The 19410-nt window shown below is 37.4% G+C and overlaps 1 protein-coding gene across 1 annotated transcript; it reads left to right on the forward strand.

The window, feature by feature from the left end:
* The first annotated feature begins 224 nt into the window (after positions 1-224).
* Positions 225-18982, forward strand: LOC121369234 (succinate--CoA ligase [GDP-forming] subunit beta, mitochondrial-like). The gene is made up of 11 exons (XM_041494187.1): positions 225-317; positions 1579-1723; positions 4694-4793; positions 5547-5637; positions 7889-8041; positions 8606-8695; positions 9172-9268; positions 9629-9790; positions 10711-10853; positions 15099-15219; positions 16126-18982. The coding sequence occupies exons 1-11, from the start codon at positions 261-263 to the stop codon at positions 16233-16235; spliced, it is 1269 nt and encodes a 422-aa protein (XP_041350121.1). The 5' UTR covers positions 225-260; the 3' UTR covers positions 16236-18982.
* Positions 18983-19410: the final 428 nt, after the last annotated feature.

Here is a 19410-nt window from a genome sequence, read left to right on the forward strand (position 1 = left end):
TTACTAGAACCCCCCCCCCCCCCCGCAGAAGGTTACGAAATGGTTAAATACGTCAAAAGTAACCTCCCCCTACCATCCCAACAAAATTAAGGATTCTTTTGTTGTTGTTTTGGGGTTTTTAAAAATAAATTTCCTTAATAATTTCATATAGTTTGGGGTTTTTATGGATTTCATTTTGTACTAGCCATTGTACGTGCACTTATTTGTTATGCGTAAATAGACATTTGAAGTAAACAGTCTTTCGAAGGTAAACAGCGACCATGTTACCGCTTTTTAGGGGACGTTGTGTCGAGACAGTTCGCCTTCTTCAGAAGCAGGTGATTAATAATAAATGTTCTGGGGTTTATATTGGCGTTTCATTGATGCATTTATAAGCCATTACAATAAGTGTATAAATAGCTGTTACTTATGTATGTGGAGTACCGCGATTAAAAACGTGTCACTCGGGCACTTTTAACACTGGTATTTTATTTCGGATCGCTTTATTTCGGTGGTGCACTTGAGTCTTGAGACCAGTCGATTGTGTAACAACTTTCACTTTATTATATATTAATTTTTTTTAATTTTAATTTTTTTTTTTTTATAAATATTATTAGCTGTTCTTTGCTAATGGTGACAAATTATGAAGCAATAGACACATTTAAACTAACCCCCCCCAAACTTTAAGTTTCAAATTATAATTTTAATTAGGCCTAAGTTTTGTAAAAACATGTCTGTTTCAAGTGTTTGGCAAGTCTTTGTTTTGTCTTTAACAAATTAGACATTTTGGATATTCTGTGTATAAAGAGTTCCACAAGGAAGGGTGCTTTTGTTGGAAATTTAGCAAAGAAGACAGAATCATCTGAGAATGTGGATTATTACATTAGTTTATTTCGTAGATGTTCTTTTCATTAAGTCAAAATACACCCAATAAGTATAAACTTTATAAGCATTAAACTGCAGTGTCACTTGTTGTGTAGCTGGAGCGCTCGGTTACAGTACTGATGGTTGGGAATTCGAATCCAGACCATAGCACATCATTTGTAGCGTTTAATGTAATATTTAGTTGATATCGCCAATTCAGTACCTCAAGTGGGAGGAATACAGAAGTCTTTGCCTAAATATTTCGAGCCGAGGTATTTTGTCAATATTCAAAGGGACCAGGATTTAGCTCATTCAGTTGAGTGCTTGTGTTGAATGCATGTGTTGATCTATTCAATTGATTGGGTTTTTTCCCCTCATTTCAACCAGTTCTGATTCATCAGAACTGGTTAAAGGTCGTGGTATGTGTTTTCTGTCTGTAGGAAAGTGCATATAAAAGATTCCTTGTTGCATTATGAAAAACCATGTCCTGGACAGAGGAGCCGGCTAAGGCATGCACCTGTGCTCAAGACAGGTGTAGGCTACAACAGCTTGTTCTGACCTGATTAGGAAAAATGTTGGGGGTTTCCTCTGATGACTATGTCAGAATTACAAAATGTTTGACATCCAATAGCCGATGGTTATTTAATCAATGTGCTCTAGTTGTGTCATTAAACAAAACAAACTTTATTTATTTAACTTTTTCAATATTCAAGGGCAATTTATTTTCACTTACAGGTATGTATATGTTCGGCTCCAGTTCGATGTCTCAACTTGCAAGAGTACCAGAGCAAGCGTCTCATGGCCGACAACAACATTTTGGTCCAGAAGTTTGAGGTTGCTTCTACCGTAGCAGAGGCATCGTCCATTGCAGACAGATTGAGTAAGGTTTGATCAGGACTGTCAATGTGGCATGCTACTTTCCACCACCCCATTTTTAAAATGATGGTAAAGTTGATAAAATGTTCTACAGAAGCAAATATGCATGTATGTGATTCAAAAGTATGTTAGGGAACATAAAAAAAATAATAATATTAATAAATAAAAGTATTTTAGGGAACAACAATGTACCATAAAAGTGTATATGATGATTAGGGTTCGTAGCGGTCTTTAAATTCCTTGAAAGTCTGAATTTGAAAACATTATTTTTAGGTCTTTGAAAGTCTTTGAATTGTAATAAAAGTCTTTAGATGTCTTTAAATTCCGACAAATCGTAGCCAAAGCAATGATGATATCTTTTACAGCTGCATGCACTTGATAGTTTCCAGTTACAAAGTTTAATCTGTCATGATGCATGTAAAAAAGCTATTTTTTTTGCCATGGACAGCAATGTAAATGAATTGATTTGGTATTTTTATTGCATTCTGTTTTTGAAAGTCTTTGAATTTGTTTGGTCTTTTAAGTCTGTGAACCCTGGATGATTAAAAAGTATGTTGAAAAATCACTCTATCAGGGACTTCTCCAAGCATTGTACAGTACCGAAATTGGCACCTTCCCCAAAACAAATGTCACAGAAAATTGACAATTTCTTGGCTATAAATTCCCTATTATGACTCAAATCGTGATAATTTTCCCAATCCGATCAGCCATGTGGCCCTGGTGAAAAATCCTGGATAAATTCCTGTCTATCTGGTAGTTTACAGCTCCAGTGTTAATCCTTAGTTATTTCCCTTTGTGTGTTACGTTTAGATCAGGGATAATTATGGTAATATATAACCAGTGTTCTCTAACTCCATAGCCTATCATGCATAGCCAGGTTGATACTCTGCCATACTAGTGTGGCTGAGTCCTTAACCATATTATGTCTGAGTGCATCATTATATAAAACATTTCTTTCTTTTTCATGATTTGCAAAATCATGTCCACCATGCCGAACATGAGTCCACCAGGCTAGCAAATATCTGGTATCTCCTTGCAAATCTCAGTGTTCTCCAACCCCAGTAAGCGGCTTGTACACCCGCCAAGCTGAGAATTTGCGCCGCCAAGCTGAAGATTTTCGCAGACGGGTCCGCCAAGCTGATAAAAAATGCCGCCAAGTCGAAAATCAATCCGCTATGACGAAAAAAACAGTTCTATTCACCTATCGCTATATTTAGCCTGTTCTTGGACTTGGAGTATATAATAATAATATTCTAATTCAACACATTTGTAAGAACGAATCTGATTGGATCCCTGCCTCAAAAATATTTGAAAAAAAACCCATTAAATTCTATCAAAATAATCATCGTTACCGCTCTAAAATATACGGTATACTATTTACCGGAACTTTTATTTCCCGCGCATGCGCAGACTACAGGAAATCCGCAAAATAATTGTAATAATATATGCAAGACGACAAGTTATTACTTTTTAAGTGAACACGCCATAATATTTATTAACTCTCAAAGAACATAACTACGTATTTATTGATGAACAAGAAAAAACACGGTACACAAATAATCAACAACCTAAACAGAAAACAGCACTACTGAAATAAAAACGTCAAAATGGTTCGTTTGAATGTCCCTGAATAAAACACTATTATAAAGAATTTCGTTTCCACGCAGCACTACTAGAATAAAATACTAGTATTAACAAAAACATTGTTTGAATGCAGCACTACTTGAATATGCACACAGAACAGTTAGGCTCACGTCGAGCCTCACGCACTGCATCAGTGATTCCGGGATTGGTGAATGCGGCTTTCAACATTTCCTGCTATATTCACGTTTCCGTTTTGTCGATTTAGGTGTCAATATGGCTTTGTTTGCAGCATCGATACATGACGACGGGATTTCAAGTTCTGGTCCTTGTGACGGGGACGGCAAAAAAACTATCGCTACCAACAGATTTGTTTAACCAGCTCAAGAGACTCACGATTTCGTTTTGGTTGTAAAATGCGTGCACAACAGTATTCGTGCAATGCTGGTATAATTAGCCAGCTTACCATAGGATTAAGAAGGAAACATGTCAAGCTCAGATTAAACATCAAACAGAATCAATGACTGTGATCAGTTGTTTCGCTAATAGCATACTGTAATAGCCAATCGAGATTGAGTCCTCTATTGTTTAACTGTGAGCTTTGATCGTCTGGTGTAATTGTCGACTGGATGCTGACGACGTGAAACTTTTAATGAAAAATGAATGGTATTTACCAACAGGATTTGTTGAAACAACGAAAATAAAAATGATCAGTTTTAAAGATTTACCAGACCTCGAAAATAAAAGACCTCGAAATGTTTTTATCCCCCAAACCATGAAAAATTGAGACCACGAAAATTTCCGGTTATACAGTATATGAGCTTTTATTTTCAAAATTTTCCGGGTGAGATTAGCCCACTGGCCGCACACATTTAGGCTTATGATCATCTAGGCCCTACTACTTCAGTGTGACCGGTGCCGGTGCGGCAGATCATGAGATAGATTATGGTTAACTTTATTTAAATCAACTATTAAATGCCAGAAAAAAGCACCTTTTGTGACTTCAGATTTACAAAATTTTCCGGTGCGAGAGGGGCTCACCTCCCCCCTCCCCCCCCCCCCTCGTGGACTTCGTCCACATGTCCGTCAACCTGGTCGCATAAAAGTTGGAGAACACTTAAATCTAAACATTTTTCTCATGCAACAAGGGATCAGACTTATTTTTAAAAGAATTGCCATGGGAGAAACGGCAAATAAAAGTGGTTGAAATGAGACATAGTTCAAATGTTAATATATGCCGATAATGTACACCAGGTGTATACATTTTGCCATTGTTGAGGAGCTTTACCAACGGCACAAAGGTTGTTAAGTTCGAGCCTTGATACATTAAACCATCTGCCAGGAAATTGCATCGACTGGTTTACAATTTCCAATTGTTTTTGCTTTGTTTCAGAGGTAACTGAATATGTGATTAAAGCTCAGATACTGGCTGGAGGACGTGGTAAGGGAGTGTTCAGTAATGGCTTCAAAGGAGGTGTCCATCTTACCAAAGAGTAAGTATTTGTAAACTTCTGCTAATCTGTCGGATCTTCATCGTTTGAGCTCCTGTTAAAATATTTTTTTGTGCCAAAGACTTGAGATAATTTTAGAATTCAGAATATAGTAAGTTGTTATATAAAATAGAATTTTAAAAGGAGAACACATTTATGTTTCATGAAATTACAACTGTCTGTATACTATACTATAGTGGGCAGGACGTAGACCATTGTTAACCCACTCATTTGATGCACGGTCAGTCTGAGATGTATTCTCGTCGGTGGGCCCTTTGGGTTATCTCTTGTTCCAGCCAGTGCACCATGACTGGTATATCATTCCGTGGTATGTGCTATCCTCTCTGTGGGATGGTGATGTAAAAGATCCCTTTCTACTACTAAAAAAAAAATGTAGCAGGTTTCCTCTCTAAGACTATATGTCTAATTACCAAGTGTTAAGACATTCAATAGCCGATGATTAATAAATCAATGTGCTCTAGAGTCTAGTGGTGTTGTTAAACAAAACAAAGTTCTTCTTTTTTAATTCTTTGAAAATGGTGCCTTGAAATGTGGACGTCAGTAAGGTACCATTTTAAAAGGTGAACACATTTTATGTTTCATTGCTGTACTGAAATTACACCTGCATACTATACTATACTCATGAAATAGCATGCAGTAGAAACATCGACTTGTGTTATTATCCCCATTTATTATTCTTAATCTTAAGAAAAGCTAGCTTGCTGAGTGGTTAAATATTGTTTTATTTTTCACTAGACCTAACAAAGTGTCCGCATTGGTGGAGAGTATGCTGGGACAACGGTTAGTTACAAAACAAACAGGACAAGAAGGAGTCAAAGTCAATCAGGTAAATCTATCATGGAACCATTCAGCTACTTAACACTCTAGAGGAGAGAAAGGGTGTGTCACGTGTTATACAAAAGTTTATGGACGAGGGTGTGTTTTTCTACAAAAACATTTTCTGCCGACTAAACCGGACCCCTTTTTCTCAGGGGAAAGAAGGAAGTTGCTGTTGGCAACCAGAACCAGAAGACTGATTACAGAGATGTGAGAGTTACGCGGAAACACGTAAATGCACTTTTCCATTTTGTCTTTTAAAAATCAACAAAAAAAAAACAACAACCGATGCACCTTTTGGCTGAAGGAGACTGCTGCACAGTGCACAAGAGTTAGATCAAAAGTAGTATCGCGCATAGTACATTCCCTTGGCTGGATTTCGTCAGCTTCGCTGCGACTGGCCAGTTTTGTCCAATCCAGGATATGCTATTTGAAAGCCTTTGTTCAGCTTGGGAAGAAAGAAGGTGAGCAATAAGCTCTTTTGTTCCAGCCCCTCTCATGTCCCTGTGATAGAAGTTTTAAGCTATTTCACTGGCTGTTGGAAAGTTTGGACCACTTTATTGAAATAGAGAAAAATACCATTGGTGAGAGATCAGGTTAAAACTTGTTTTCCAAGCATTTATTCATTAGTAAATGGTAAATTTTTTATTGAGTGTTTATTATTAGTAGCAAAACACAACAATACTTGTCGCAGTGACATGAAGATGGGGCAACCTGTAACCAGGATCACGATAGCAGTTTAACAAGGCCTGATGCTTATAAAATATTTAGAGTCTAGACTCGAGACTCTTAATAGAATCTGAGACAGTAATGTCATGACAACACCATAAGAATTGTATGTGTGTGACGTCATTAGGATTGAGTCTGGACTGTAAAAGTTTTATAAGCACAGACCCTGCTGTTGTCCAAACATGCTTGTTAATTGCTCATCTGTTGTTTGTATATTTGTACTCTGTTCCATGTATTGGTGGGATGTACATGAAGCCCCATGGTAAAGGGCTTGCCTGATGAATGATCGATGTCAGGCTACTTCTCCTTCCAGCTGGTGCTCCACAACTGGTGTAAAAAAAAAAATGCCATGATATGTACTGTCCTGCTTGTAAGAAGGTGCATATAAAATATCCTGTGCTGTTAAAAGGACATTCCTGAGTTCGCTGCAGTTTATAAGATGTTATTGACTAACAAAGACTTTTTAACAATTGTAATTACATATTAAATATATTTTTCTGCATAAAATATTAGTGGCTGTATATTAAATGTGTTTCTGATCGTTCTATTATTTGTACTAGGTTAAATTTCATTTTATATCCTAAAAAAAAGAGTTTTTCGTACGTACGAAATCATTTGAAGACAAAATCCAGTTTGGGCTTCTTACAAATATTAAAATGACCAGAAACACATTGAATATACAGACTGATATTCTAAACAAGAAAATATATTTAATATGTAAGTTTAATTGTAGAAATATTTTATTAGTCGGAAACATCTTACAATGCAGCAAATTCGGGAATGTCCCTTTAATTAAAATGATTAGCCAATGGAGCAGCAGATTTCTTCTAACACTATCTGTGTGGTCCTCATTTTTGTAATTAAAAATGTGTCAACAGTGTCGTTAAAACATTTCTTCCTGCCTGTTCCAAGTACTGGCAGAATGTAGCTCAGTAGTAAAACTAGGTCATAGAAGTCATTGGCATAGTTACCCACATAAACCGATCCAAACTACTAGTGTATTCTATAGGAAATACATTTGAAAACAATGATTATGTCCCTTACATGGTATCACTGACCATTCACATTTTGCTATTAAACATTGGACAAGAAAGAAATATGGCTTCCCCAATCTACTATGATATAATATGTGCACAGTTTAAAATGTAGCCCAATACTAGTACCTCTTGATATCAGTGAATATGGGGAATGTCTAGATAAATATGGATATTTGTTGTCTTTGGTCAAAATATTGTGGCAAACACCACAATTTAACATGAAAACAGCCATGTTTCTTTAAATAGTAGGAAAGAAATATGTAACAAGCTGGGGAACCAATGAATTAAGACCAGTTCTGGAGTGGCTTATGCAGGTTACTATGCAAAGTTACGACGTGGTATTCTATATGGAATAATACCTTGACTTGTGAAAATAATATGGTGGCAGTATGTGAAGGAAGAGTGAAGATAGCCATAATCTAGACACCAGATAGCTGTAGTTTGAATTGTACTGATGTGTCGTTCAACACACATTTCTTTCTTTTCCTATTGCAGGTAATGGTGGCCGAGGCTCTAGACATTGAACGAGAGACGTACTTTGCTATTCTCATGGACCGTAAATATGACGGGCCGGTCATGGTGGGAAGTACTCAAGGAGGCATGGACATTGAAGAGGTTGCTAGTAAAACGCCAGAAGCCATCTTCTACGTAGGTTTCATTTTTATTAGATTTAGAGAAGTCTCAACAACCTACGAGGCAGTACAGTTTAATACTAATATTACAGTGTATCTCATCAGAGTTCCACTGCCGTCACTTTTGTGTGCTCCACATTGTAAACTTTGCTGTATAGAAACGTGTATTATGTGTGCATCTTAGCACTTTAAAGAAAACTAGTCCTCAATTACCATCCATCTACAAAAATGTCTATGCATATAAATTTTTATGACAGTTGTTTTGATTGAACAGTGCTTGTCTTTTATTAGTGATATCTCGAACCCTTGTCCTCCACCCCCATTACTAACCCTAACCCCAACCTCTAACCCTCTCTAACACATTACTGGGTTTTTTATATTAAAAACTTTAGAATTTGTCACCATCGTCTATTTTATAAAAATACCCCAGCTGTAGTTTTAAAATGTGCTGAGGTGTCATCGAATATTATTTACCGTTCCATCGTTTTAATTTGGTAATGTTTACTTTTAATAAATATATGCATAAAAATATATCAGAGGTTTTAACAAACATAAATGTTCTGTGTATTTTAATCAACAGGATGCTATTGATATAACACAAGGAATGACAGACACTCAGGCAACGAAGATGGCTAAAAACCTTGGATTCAAGAACAACCTGCAGCAACAGGTATATTAAAACCTGTTCCTTTTGTTTCCTGTATGGAATCCTGGGTTGTATAATCAGGTCATTCATTTTATTTCCTGTATGGAATTCTGAGTTATTTCTATTAAAATCAGCTATTGGGAAATGTAATTAGCCTCTCAATTTTTATATGGCAAGAGGGTAATCCATTGTTTTCTTCTGATAATAATACTAAGCAAAAAGTTTACAATAACAGAAGTTCCACACGTCTAAAAAAAAAAAAAAACCCATCTTTTAACAGCAAATGTCTATTTCTTTGCCCGTCATTCGTGATTCTGGTAACATTTGGTAATCTGTAATATAAAGTTGTCCTAAATATTTATTATGTCCAGGGTGTAATGTTTGTTGAGGTTATATTACATATCTTGGATGTAACTATTTTCTAAAGTGAACCAAAAATTATACAAACAGTTTACCATTTTCAATATGGGCAAATTCATTGAAAGTGAATTAATTTTCAGGCTGCCAGCCAGTTGCAGAACCTGTACAAACTCTTTCTCAAGGTTGATGCAACCCAGATTGAAATAAACCCCTTTGGAGAGACTACAGACGGCAGAGGTAATAGTACATTTCTGTATGAAAAGTATTTGGATGTTGTATTCAGTAGTGGTGCATGTACTGACATGCACCACATTAACGAATTGGATGTTGGTAGCAATCAGGTTTTGAGGTTGTTGAAAAATATTGAAACGTTGGTAATTTGTTATTGTAGCAACCATGTAAATATGTTATGAATCATACTAAGTTTATTTCATGTGAGTGAGATAAATGCTATATAAAAGACTTACCTATTCTTTGCTAATTGTAAGTACTTTTATTTATATATGGGAGTGTAATGCAATAGGTAGTTTCTCGTTTGTGCTCGAGTGTTGCTGTGCGCTCGTCAGTTGCAATCTACTTTTTTGTGTTTGTTTTCAGTGGTATGCTTTGATGCAAAGATAAACTTTGACGACAATGCGTCGTTTCGACAAAAGGAAATTTTTGCAATGGAAGACACTTCAGAAAGTGACCCACGTGAGGTGGAAGCCTCGAGACACAACCTCAACTACATCGGCATGGACGGCAACATCGCATGTTTAGGTACATTCATACTCTGGGTCCAGTAATGGCAATCTCAGCTTTTATATTTGGGGGGAGGTGGGAGGGGATAACACTGTATGATTTTATAAAATTTAGTTTAAATTTTTTTTTTATTAGGGGGGTAATTTTGAGTATAACTTTATCATGTACTGTTATAGATCAAAGTTGAATTTCATAGTGCTATAACCATTTTATATATATATATATACATGTATATATCCATTATGTCCCTTGGACTTAAAAGATAGAAATAGTTTTGGCTCGGTAGGGGACATGTATTGCTTTAGCAATACTCTAAATTACCGGTACTCTAAATACTCTGTTTAAATTACAATATGTTTTTTCAAACACACTTAGATGCATTAGTAATCTTCAAACAACAAAAATTCCATAACAATTTTGTATTAAAAACTTTTCAGTGTTCTGTGCTTTTTTCTTCTTTTTTAAAAACTATATTTACTACTGTATGGTTACTCATTTTACCTACATACATGTATTAATAAATCGGAAAAAATTACGGTCAGCCCTTTTTTTCGGTAGGGTCATATTCACTTAATGTTTTTAGGCCTTATCTTTACATTTCACTTTCATATTGAGCAGACAATGCCATTTACATGTTTTTATGTTGTATATATGGTTACAACTGGCCCTAAATGTTTTGGTTATATCTAGAAAGAGGGCAATTAATTTTTCTGTTACATCATGTCAATTTCCATCAAGCCCTAATCTAGGTAGCAAAATGGATTATTTTTTTTTTGCCAAAAGGCAGTTCAAGTTACCAAGTAATTTAAAAAACAAAATCAAAGTGGTAACCTCAGTAACAGTAATAACAATAATGTGTAAGGTTACCATGCCAATATTTTATTTATGTAAGAACTGATATGTAAGGTTTGCATTACATTTTATATGTTGTTGTTCAGTGAATGGAGCTGGTCTGGCCATGGCGACCATGGACATCATCAAGTTACACGGAGGATCTCCTGCCAACTTCCTCGATGTCGGTGGCAACGTCAATGAGCAGCAGGTCACACAGGCCTTCAAGCTTCTCACATCAGACAAACAGGTAACCAACAGGTCACAGAGGCCTATAAGCTTCTCACGTAAGACAAACAGGTAACCAACAGGTCACACAGGCCTACAAGCTTCTCACGTAAGACAAACAGGTAACCAACAGGTCAAAGAGGCCTACAAGCTTCTCACGTAAGACAAACAGGTTACAGAGGCCTATAAGCTTCTCACATCAGACAAACAGGTAACCAACAGGTCACACAGGCCTACAAGCTTCTCACGTAAGACAAACAGGTAACCAACAGGTCAAAGAGGCCTACAAGCTTCTCACATCAGACAAACAGGTAACCAACAGGTCACACAGGCCTATAAGCTTCTCACATCAGACAAACAGGTAACCAACAGGTCACACAGGCCTATAAGCTTCTCACATCAGACAAACAGGTAACCAACAGGTCACACAGGCCTACAAGCTTCTCACGTAAGACAAACAGGTAACCAACAGGTCAAAGAGGCCTACAAGCTTCTCACGTAAGACAAACAGGTAACCAACAGGTCACACAGGCCTATAAGCTTCTCACATCAGACAAACAGGTAACCAACAGGTCACACAGGCCTATAAGCTTCTCACATCAGACAAACAGGTAACCAACAGGTCAAAGAGGCCTACAAGCTTCTCACATTAGTAAACAGGTACAAACACACAGGCCTAAAGCTTCTCACGTAAGACAAACAGGTAACACAGGTCACACAGGCCTATAAGCTTCTCACGTAAGACAAACAGGTAACCAACAGGTCACACAGGCCTACAAGCTTCTCACGTAAGACAAACAGGTAACCAACAGGTCAAAGAGGCCTACAAGCTTCTCACGTAAGACAAACAGGTAACCAACAGGTCACACAGGCCTACAGCTTCTCACGTAAGACAAACAGGTAACCAACAGGTCACACAGGCCTATAAGCTTCTCACGTAAGACAAACAGGTAACCAACAGGTCACACAGGCCTACAAGCTTCTCACGTAAGACAAACAGGTAACCAACAGGTCACACAGGCCTATAAGCTTCTCACATCAGACAAACAGGTAACCAACAGGTCACACAGGCCTATAAGCTTCTCACATCAGACAAACAGGTAACCAACAGGTCACACAGGCCTATAAGCTTCTCACATCAGACAAACAGGTAACCAACAGGTCACACAGGCCTACAAGCTTCTCACGTAAGACAAACAGGTAACCAACAGGTCACACAGGCCTATAAGCTTCTCACATCAGACAAACAGGTAACCAACAGGTCACACAGGCCTACAAGCTTCTCACGTAAGACAAACAGGTAACCAACAGGTCAAAGAGGCCTACAAGCTTCTCACATCAGACAAACAGGTAACCAACAGGTCACACAGGCCTATAAGCTTCTCACATCAGACAAACAGGTAACCAACAGGTCACACAGGCCTATAAGCTTCTCACGTAAGACAAACAGGTCACACAGGCCTATAAGCTTCTCACATCAGACAAACAGGTAACCAACAGGTCACACAGGCCTATAAGCTTCTCACATCAGACAAACAGGTAACCAACAGGTCACACAGGCCTACAAGCTTCTCACGTAAGACAAACAGGTAACCAACAGGTCAAAGAGGCCTACAAGCTTCTCACATCAGATAAACAGGTAACCAACAGGTCACACAGGCCTATAAGCTTCTCACATCAGTCAAACAGGTAACCAACAGGTCACACAGGCCTATAAGCTTCTCACATCAGACAAACAGGTAACCAACAGGTCAAAGAGGCCTACAAGCTTCTCACATTAGACAAACAGGTAACAAACAGGTCACACAGGCCTATAAGCTTCTCACATCAGACCAACAGGTCACACAGGCCTATAAGCTTCTCACATCAGACAAACAGGTAACCAACAGGTCACACAGGCCTATAAGCTTCTCACATCAGACAAACAGGTAACCAACAGGTCAAAGAGGCCTATAAGCTTCTCACATCAGACAAACAGGTAACCAACAGGTCAAAGAGGCCTATAAGCTTCTCACATCAGACAAACAGGTAACCAACAGGTCACACAGGCCTATAAGCTTCTCACATCAGACAAACAGTAACCAACAGGTCAAAGGCTTCTCACATCAGACAAACAGGTAACCTCACACAGGCCTATAAGCTTCTCACATCAGACAAACAGGTAACCAACAGGTCACACAGGCCTATAAGCTTCTCACATCAGACAAACAGGTAACCAGCAGGTCACACAGGCCTATAAGCTTCTCACATCAGACAAACAGGTAACCAACAGGTCACACAGGCCTATAAGCTTCTCACATCAGACAAACAGGTAACCAACAGGTCACACAGGCCTATAAGCTTCTCACGTCAGACAAACAGGTAACCAGCAGGTCACAGAGGCCTACAAGCTTCTCACGTCAAACAAACAGGTAACCAACAGGTCATAGAGGTCTTTAAGCTTCTCACGTCAAACAAACAGGTAACCAACAGGTCACACAGGCCTACAAGCTTCTCACATTAGACAAACAGGTAACCAACAGGTCACACAGGCCTATAAGCTTCTCACATTAGACAAACAGGTAACCAACAGGTCACACAGGCCTATAAGCTTCTCACATTAGACAAACAGGTAACAAACAGGTCACACAGGCCTATAAGCTTCTCACATCAGACAAACAGGTAACCAACAGGTCACACAGGCCTATAAGCTTCTCACATCAGACAAACAGGTAACCAGCAGGTCACACAGGCCTATAAGCTTCTCACATCAGACAAACAGGTAACCAACAGGTCACACAGGCCTATAAGCTTCTCACATTAGACAAACAGGTAACCAACAGGTCACACAGGCCTATAAGCTTCTCACATCAAACAGATAACCAACAGGTCACACAGGCCTATAAGCTTCTCACATCAAACAGGTAACCAGCAGGTCACACAGGCCTATAAGCTTCTCACATCAGACAAACAGGTAACAAACAGGTCACACAGGCCTATAAGCTTCTCACATTAGACAAACAGGTAACAAACAGGTCACACAGGCCTATAAGCTTCTCACATCAGACCAGCAGGTCACAGAGGCCTACAAGCTTCTCACGTCAAACAAACAGGTAACCAACAGGTCACACAGGCCTACAAGCTTCTCACGTCAAACAAACAGGTAACCAGCAGATCACAGAGGCCTACAAGCTTCTCACGTCAAACAAACAGGTAACCAACAGGTCACAGAGGTCTTTAAGCTTCTCACGTCAAACAAACAGGTAACCAGCAGGTCACAGAGGTCTTCAAGCTTCTCACATGAAACCGATAACCAACAGGTCACACAGGCCTACAAGTTTCTCACGTCAGACAAACGGGTAACCAACAGGCCTACAAGCTTCTCACGTCGGACAAACAGGTATTGTATTCTCCCCCCCCATTTTGAAGGTTTATTCCAAGAAAAAAAACATGAACTACAATATAATGTGCACTGTTTTTTTAAACCACAAAATCGATGTATCGTTTTCCACCTGTCACCAAAATTAACTAAAAGCGAAAGCAGTGGTATATTCAAGAAACAAAACTTAAGTTAGGTACTTGCGTACATAGACCTACATATCACACAAAACGTAGGCTAGTACTTGCATACTTACATGTCACACATGCATAAATCAAGACAAAGTATATACCCATACACTGTAAATGACTAATAAATAAATGAAAACAAAAATATAGCATATTACATTTGGTTCTCGTGTCTAACGTGAATGCGCAAGATTTCTAATTTTATAGTAGTGTCGTATATTGCCGGTTTTGACAGAAATGGCCGAATTAAATCTCATGGAAATTATAAATATTTATGGTCTATTTTTGTACATTTATTTTACATTTATTACAACCATCACAAATGAAAAGCGGTTTTTAAAGGTGTTTTGTTGTAATGGACACTGTCAATAACCTGTAAACTACTGATCGATGATTTTTTATGGGTGCTCATTGGACATTTTTAAAAGATAACTTTTTTCTATTGTTATGTATAATATGCACCCCCATTTTTAACCTGTATTTTTTGGGGGAAAAAGTATGCATAATACATAGGAAAATACTGTATGTGCACACAGTTCAATTACTAAATTAAATATACATTAATTGGGAAACCATTTTAACTTTTGCAGCAATGTTCCTTCCTTGATTTAATGGGAATAATTACTAAATTACACAAGTTTAAATCATTCTTTTAACTTTAAAATTATCTGAAATATCACTTGTTTTTTTATGTATCATAATTTAATATCCTTCATTACAGGTCAAAGCAATCTTGGTGAACATATTTGGTGGGATAGTGAACTGTGCCACGATAGCCAATGGTATTGTGAATGCTTGCAAGACTATCAACCTTGAAATTCCACTGGTAGTGCGACTCGAAGGTCAGAAACATTACAAACATGTGCAGTAGTTCGATCTTGTGTCTGATTTTGACAGGTATCGCTGTCAGTGTGCATACATCGCCATAGGGGTATACTGCCCTCTCCCCTCCAAACTCTGAAAATTATACTCTATAATATATAGGTGTACACATCCCTCATCCCACCTACTGCATCTTCTGACACTTAAATTTACTTTATTGTATGCCTTTTGAAAAATAATAATTAGCTCATGCACTACCGATTCACAAAAATCATCTAGACTCACCTTTTTTTTCAGCCATAATGTGTCTTTGTTTTTCTTTGTTTTCCTTTATTTCTTAAATATAATACTAAAACAGTGTAGTTACATTTAGAGAATAACTAGTTATTGACATAGGATGTCGTCTTTATCTTGTGAAGGTAAGAATGGGAAATTCGGCAAGGCTTGCCAAGTGGATTTTGGCCAACATCCTACATCATTACCTATAGTCCATCCCATCCTCCTGAAAAAAAAGAGTGTTTTTGTAAATAATTTCAGTTTGGTTTGACATAAGAAGAAATGTAAAGAGTGTTTTGGAAATAACAAAAATACGTATACTATTTTTGTCCAATTTAGAAAACAGTCTGCTCAGAAATAAATAACTTGTAGTAAATTATATAGCATGACGGACTATAGTTAACATTTTTATGATGTAATCTCTGTTCTTTCATCTACATTGTACGATAAACTAGAAATAAAATGGAACATTTTTTTATAATATATCTATGTACACAAAGGTTAAAAGTCATAATCTGTTTATGACTGCTATAATCGGTCATCATAATTGGCCAGTAGAAACGGTGGTTGCAGGATAATTCACTTATGTTGGCTGTTACATGCTACTTTTTTCTCTCTTTTTTAAAAATATCTTCTCTTTTTTTCTGCAGGTACAAACGTCGATGAAGCTAAAATTATTTTACACAACAGCAGGCTGTCAATAATGTCAGCCGTTGACTTGGACGATGCTGCCACAAAGGCTGTGTCAAGTCTTCGATGATGTTCACCGACCGTTAGGATAGCATTTATGTGTTTTTTTTACTATTGTGCTACTGGGGATGGATTGCATTACAATAGTATACTGCCTACATTGTTGTGATTGATACTGTGATTTTTATTTTCCAATCAGAGATATGCAGCAACTTAGTAAAGACTTCATACTCAGGGTTTTATACATACATACAAACACTGATACAAAATTGAAGTGGTTCTTTCAACAGCCTGAATGTATATGTCTCTGTGTGTGTGTGTGTGTGTGTGTGTGTGTGTATTACTCACATATTCTACAATAAACCATTACACATAAATATTGTATTTTCCCATGCTATCTTATATGGCAGGGGTCATAATAATAGGTTGAAAACTGTTGGGGCACACTTCTGACATCAATATAATTGCTGTAACAGCCCCAAGTTCATTCAGCAAACATTTCACTAACATTCTTGAACTATGTTTTTTCCCCAATGTGGCCATTTGGTTTGCCGTGAAGAGCACTAACCAGTCTAGTAGCAGTTGTGATATTGACATCATACAACGTCACTGTAATTGACATCGCTGAATGTTATTAAAACTGATCGGGAAGCAATTAATCATGTCTAACTTTTGTTATAAATCACAGTTTGTGGATAATAAATAAATTATCACATTAGTGGGAGTGCCATACAAAATCTATACAACTCGTTAGGGAATTGTTTTATACACCTAGCTATCGCTCTGGGAATGAAATATTTGCCAAACTGGTTTCATAAATTTTGTATGGCACTTGTGCTGATGCAATGATATATATATATATATACACACACATACATATTTTCATGTTATTATTATTAATGTTTTAATCTTTAATTTGCATGTGTGGATTGTACATTACTTTTATATCTACAACTTCAAGAGACAATAATGTTGGTATAAAGTGCTCCACCTAATATGGAGCATTGATTCTCAACTATATTTGCTCCACTTTTGAGCTCATTTTATTATGCATGTTAAGTACAAGTAATTTGCACTGGCCCCTTGAATCATCTAATTTAAGAATAACTGAGTGAAAGGGAATTTCAGAATTAGGTTAATTCAGGAATTACCACATTACTGGCATAGATCCTGTCTTGCTTGTGTAGTCTTATGGGTGACACGAAAGCAAATTTAGGTAACCCATTTTGTTTTTGCAGAACCCATCACGACCATATAAATGACATCCTACATTTAACATGATAATGACCAATGGGTTATGTAAACTTAGACTTACTACCGGTCTTGCAATTTGAGAGGCCTGCGACCAATGGGTTATGTAAACTTAGACTTACTACTGGTCTTGCAATTTGAGAGGCCTGCGACCAATGGGTTATGTAAACTTGAGAGGCCTGCGACCAATGGGTTATGTAAACTTGAGAGGCCTGCGGCCAATGGGTTATGTAAACTTAGACTTACCACCGGTCTTGCAATTTGAGAGGCCTGCGTCCAATGGGTTATGTAAACTTAGACTTACTACTGGTCTTGCAATTTGAGAGGCCTGCGACCAATGGGTTATGTAAACTTGAGAGGCCTGCGACCAATGGGTTATGTAAACTTAGACTTACCACCGGTCTTGCAATTTGAGAGGCCTGCGACCAATGGGTTATGTAAACTTGAGAGGCCTGCGGCCAATGGGTTATGTAAACTTAGACTTACCACCGGTCTTGCAATTTGAGAGGCCTGCAGCAATTGATTTTTAGGACAGTATAGTCATTTTGAAATTGTGTGTATTGAACACTGAAGATTCTTAGTAATAACTATTATATTTGTGTGCAATGTTATACCAGGTGCGCTGGAAGCAAACTGAATCTGCAGGGGCAGCATTTGAAAACGACTTATGGTTTTTTGGAATTATTTGTAGTAAGAACTAATTTTCGTTGTATAGCTTTAGTGATTTTGTGTTGTAGATACTCATTTTCTTAAATTAGACTTCACTAGTCATTATCATTGAATCAATTAAAAAGAAAAAAAAAAGAGTTAAAGTTTGTTTTGTTTAATGACTCAAATGAATCAAGTTAATCTTTATTCTTTAAAACATAATTTAAACAAACAAAATTCTGAGTCCATGCCACGATTTCAAGGTATGCCCATAGGGCCCACATAATAGATTTCCACAATGGAGCACAAATATGCAAGACTTGCAGGGGGCCTACAGACCTGTATCGCAGTATAACTTTTGCTAATTGGGATTAACCAAAGTGTAGTAGGCTTAATATGTTTTGTTAATTTATTTTTAATGTATTATTACGGTTTTGGAAATGCAGTGTTAACTTGCGCATCCGTCTTGCAGACTTTTGCTTCATCAAGGAGAGATGCGGGCCCATGGACATAACTCCATATTGGATAGGAGGCAAAAGATCTTTTGATAGATTATAATGACATAGATGACTAGACAATACACATTATGTTTAATATTTTTAAAAAAAACGTAACATGAAATCATCAAACGTTTTCAATTACTAGTTTTATTCATTCTGGCAGAAAATAAATTAATATTATTCTTGGTAAAAAAAAAAAAGAGGGCAATTGGCTGCCCTTGCACAAATAGGGCTCTGGCTCCCCTGTTTTATACTGGGTTACACCAAAGCTGATATCCGAGTTTTATGTCTAATATGTAATTGATTTTATTTTAAATTATTGTGCAATCAGATCATTGTTACAATTGACTTTAGTTGACATGATGGTATAGTTGCAATGATGTATATAAAATGCAAAAATAAATGATTGATGTGCCAATATGATTTGACATTTGAGGTATCTTTAACACCTATATAGTTAGTTTGTTTTGTATGGCCATAAAGAGTGCATGGGGGTATAGCAGAATTAATATTTTCAAAGGTGTTAAAGAGACATCTAGTATCTTTGTTATTGTAACATATGCTTATCACTCTTTGTCATGGCATATCGCTATATCAGTACATACTGTGGGTTCACTTTTGTAAGTCGTAGGTCTAGTGAGCTAAATCCGTAATCCTACCCTGGTTGAACCCTGGTCAGTGATCAGTGTTGGGAGTCACTCAGTGGTTCAGAGGATCTCGTTGTTTCGCAATTGTGTTATTGTTAATCCAGACCTGGGTGAAGATGATGTCTGTCATAGAGCATTCAGAGTTAACTTTTACGTCATGGAGTAATCAGATCCAGGTTAACTTCACAGAGCAATCATG

This window comes from Gigantopelta aegis, chromosome 3 (assembly GCF_016097555.1).
Source record: "Gigantopelta aegis isolate Gae_Host chromosome 3, Gae_host_genome, whole genome shotgun sequence".
In the NCBI taxonomy this organism is placed as follows: domain Eukaryota; kingdom Metazoa; phylum Mollusca; class Gastropoda; order Neomphalida; family Peltospiridae; genus Gigantopelta; species Gigantopelta aegis.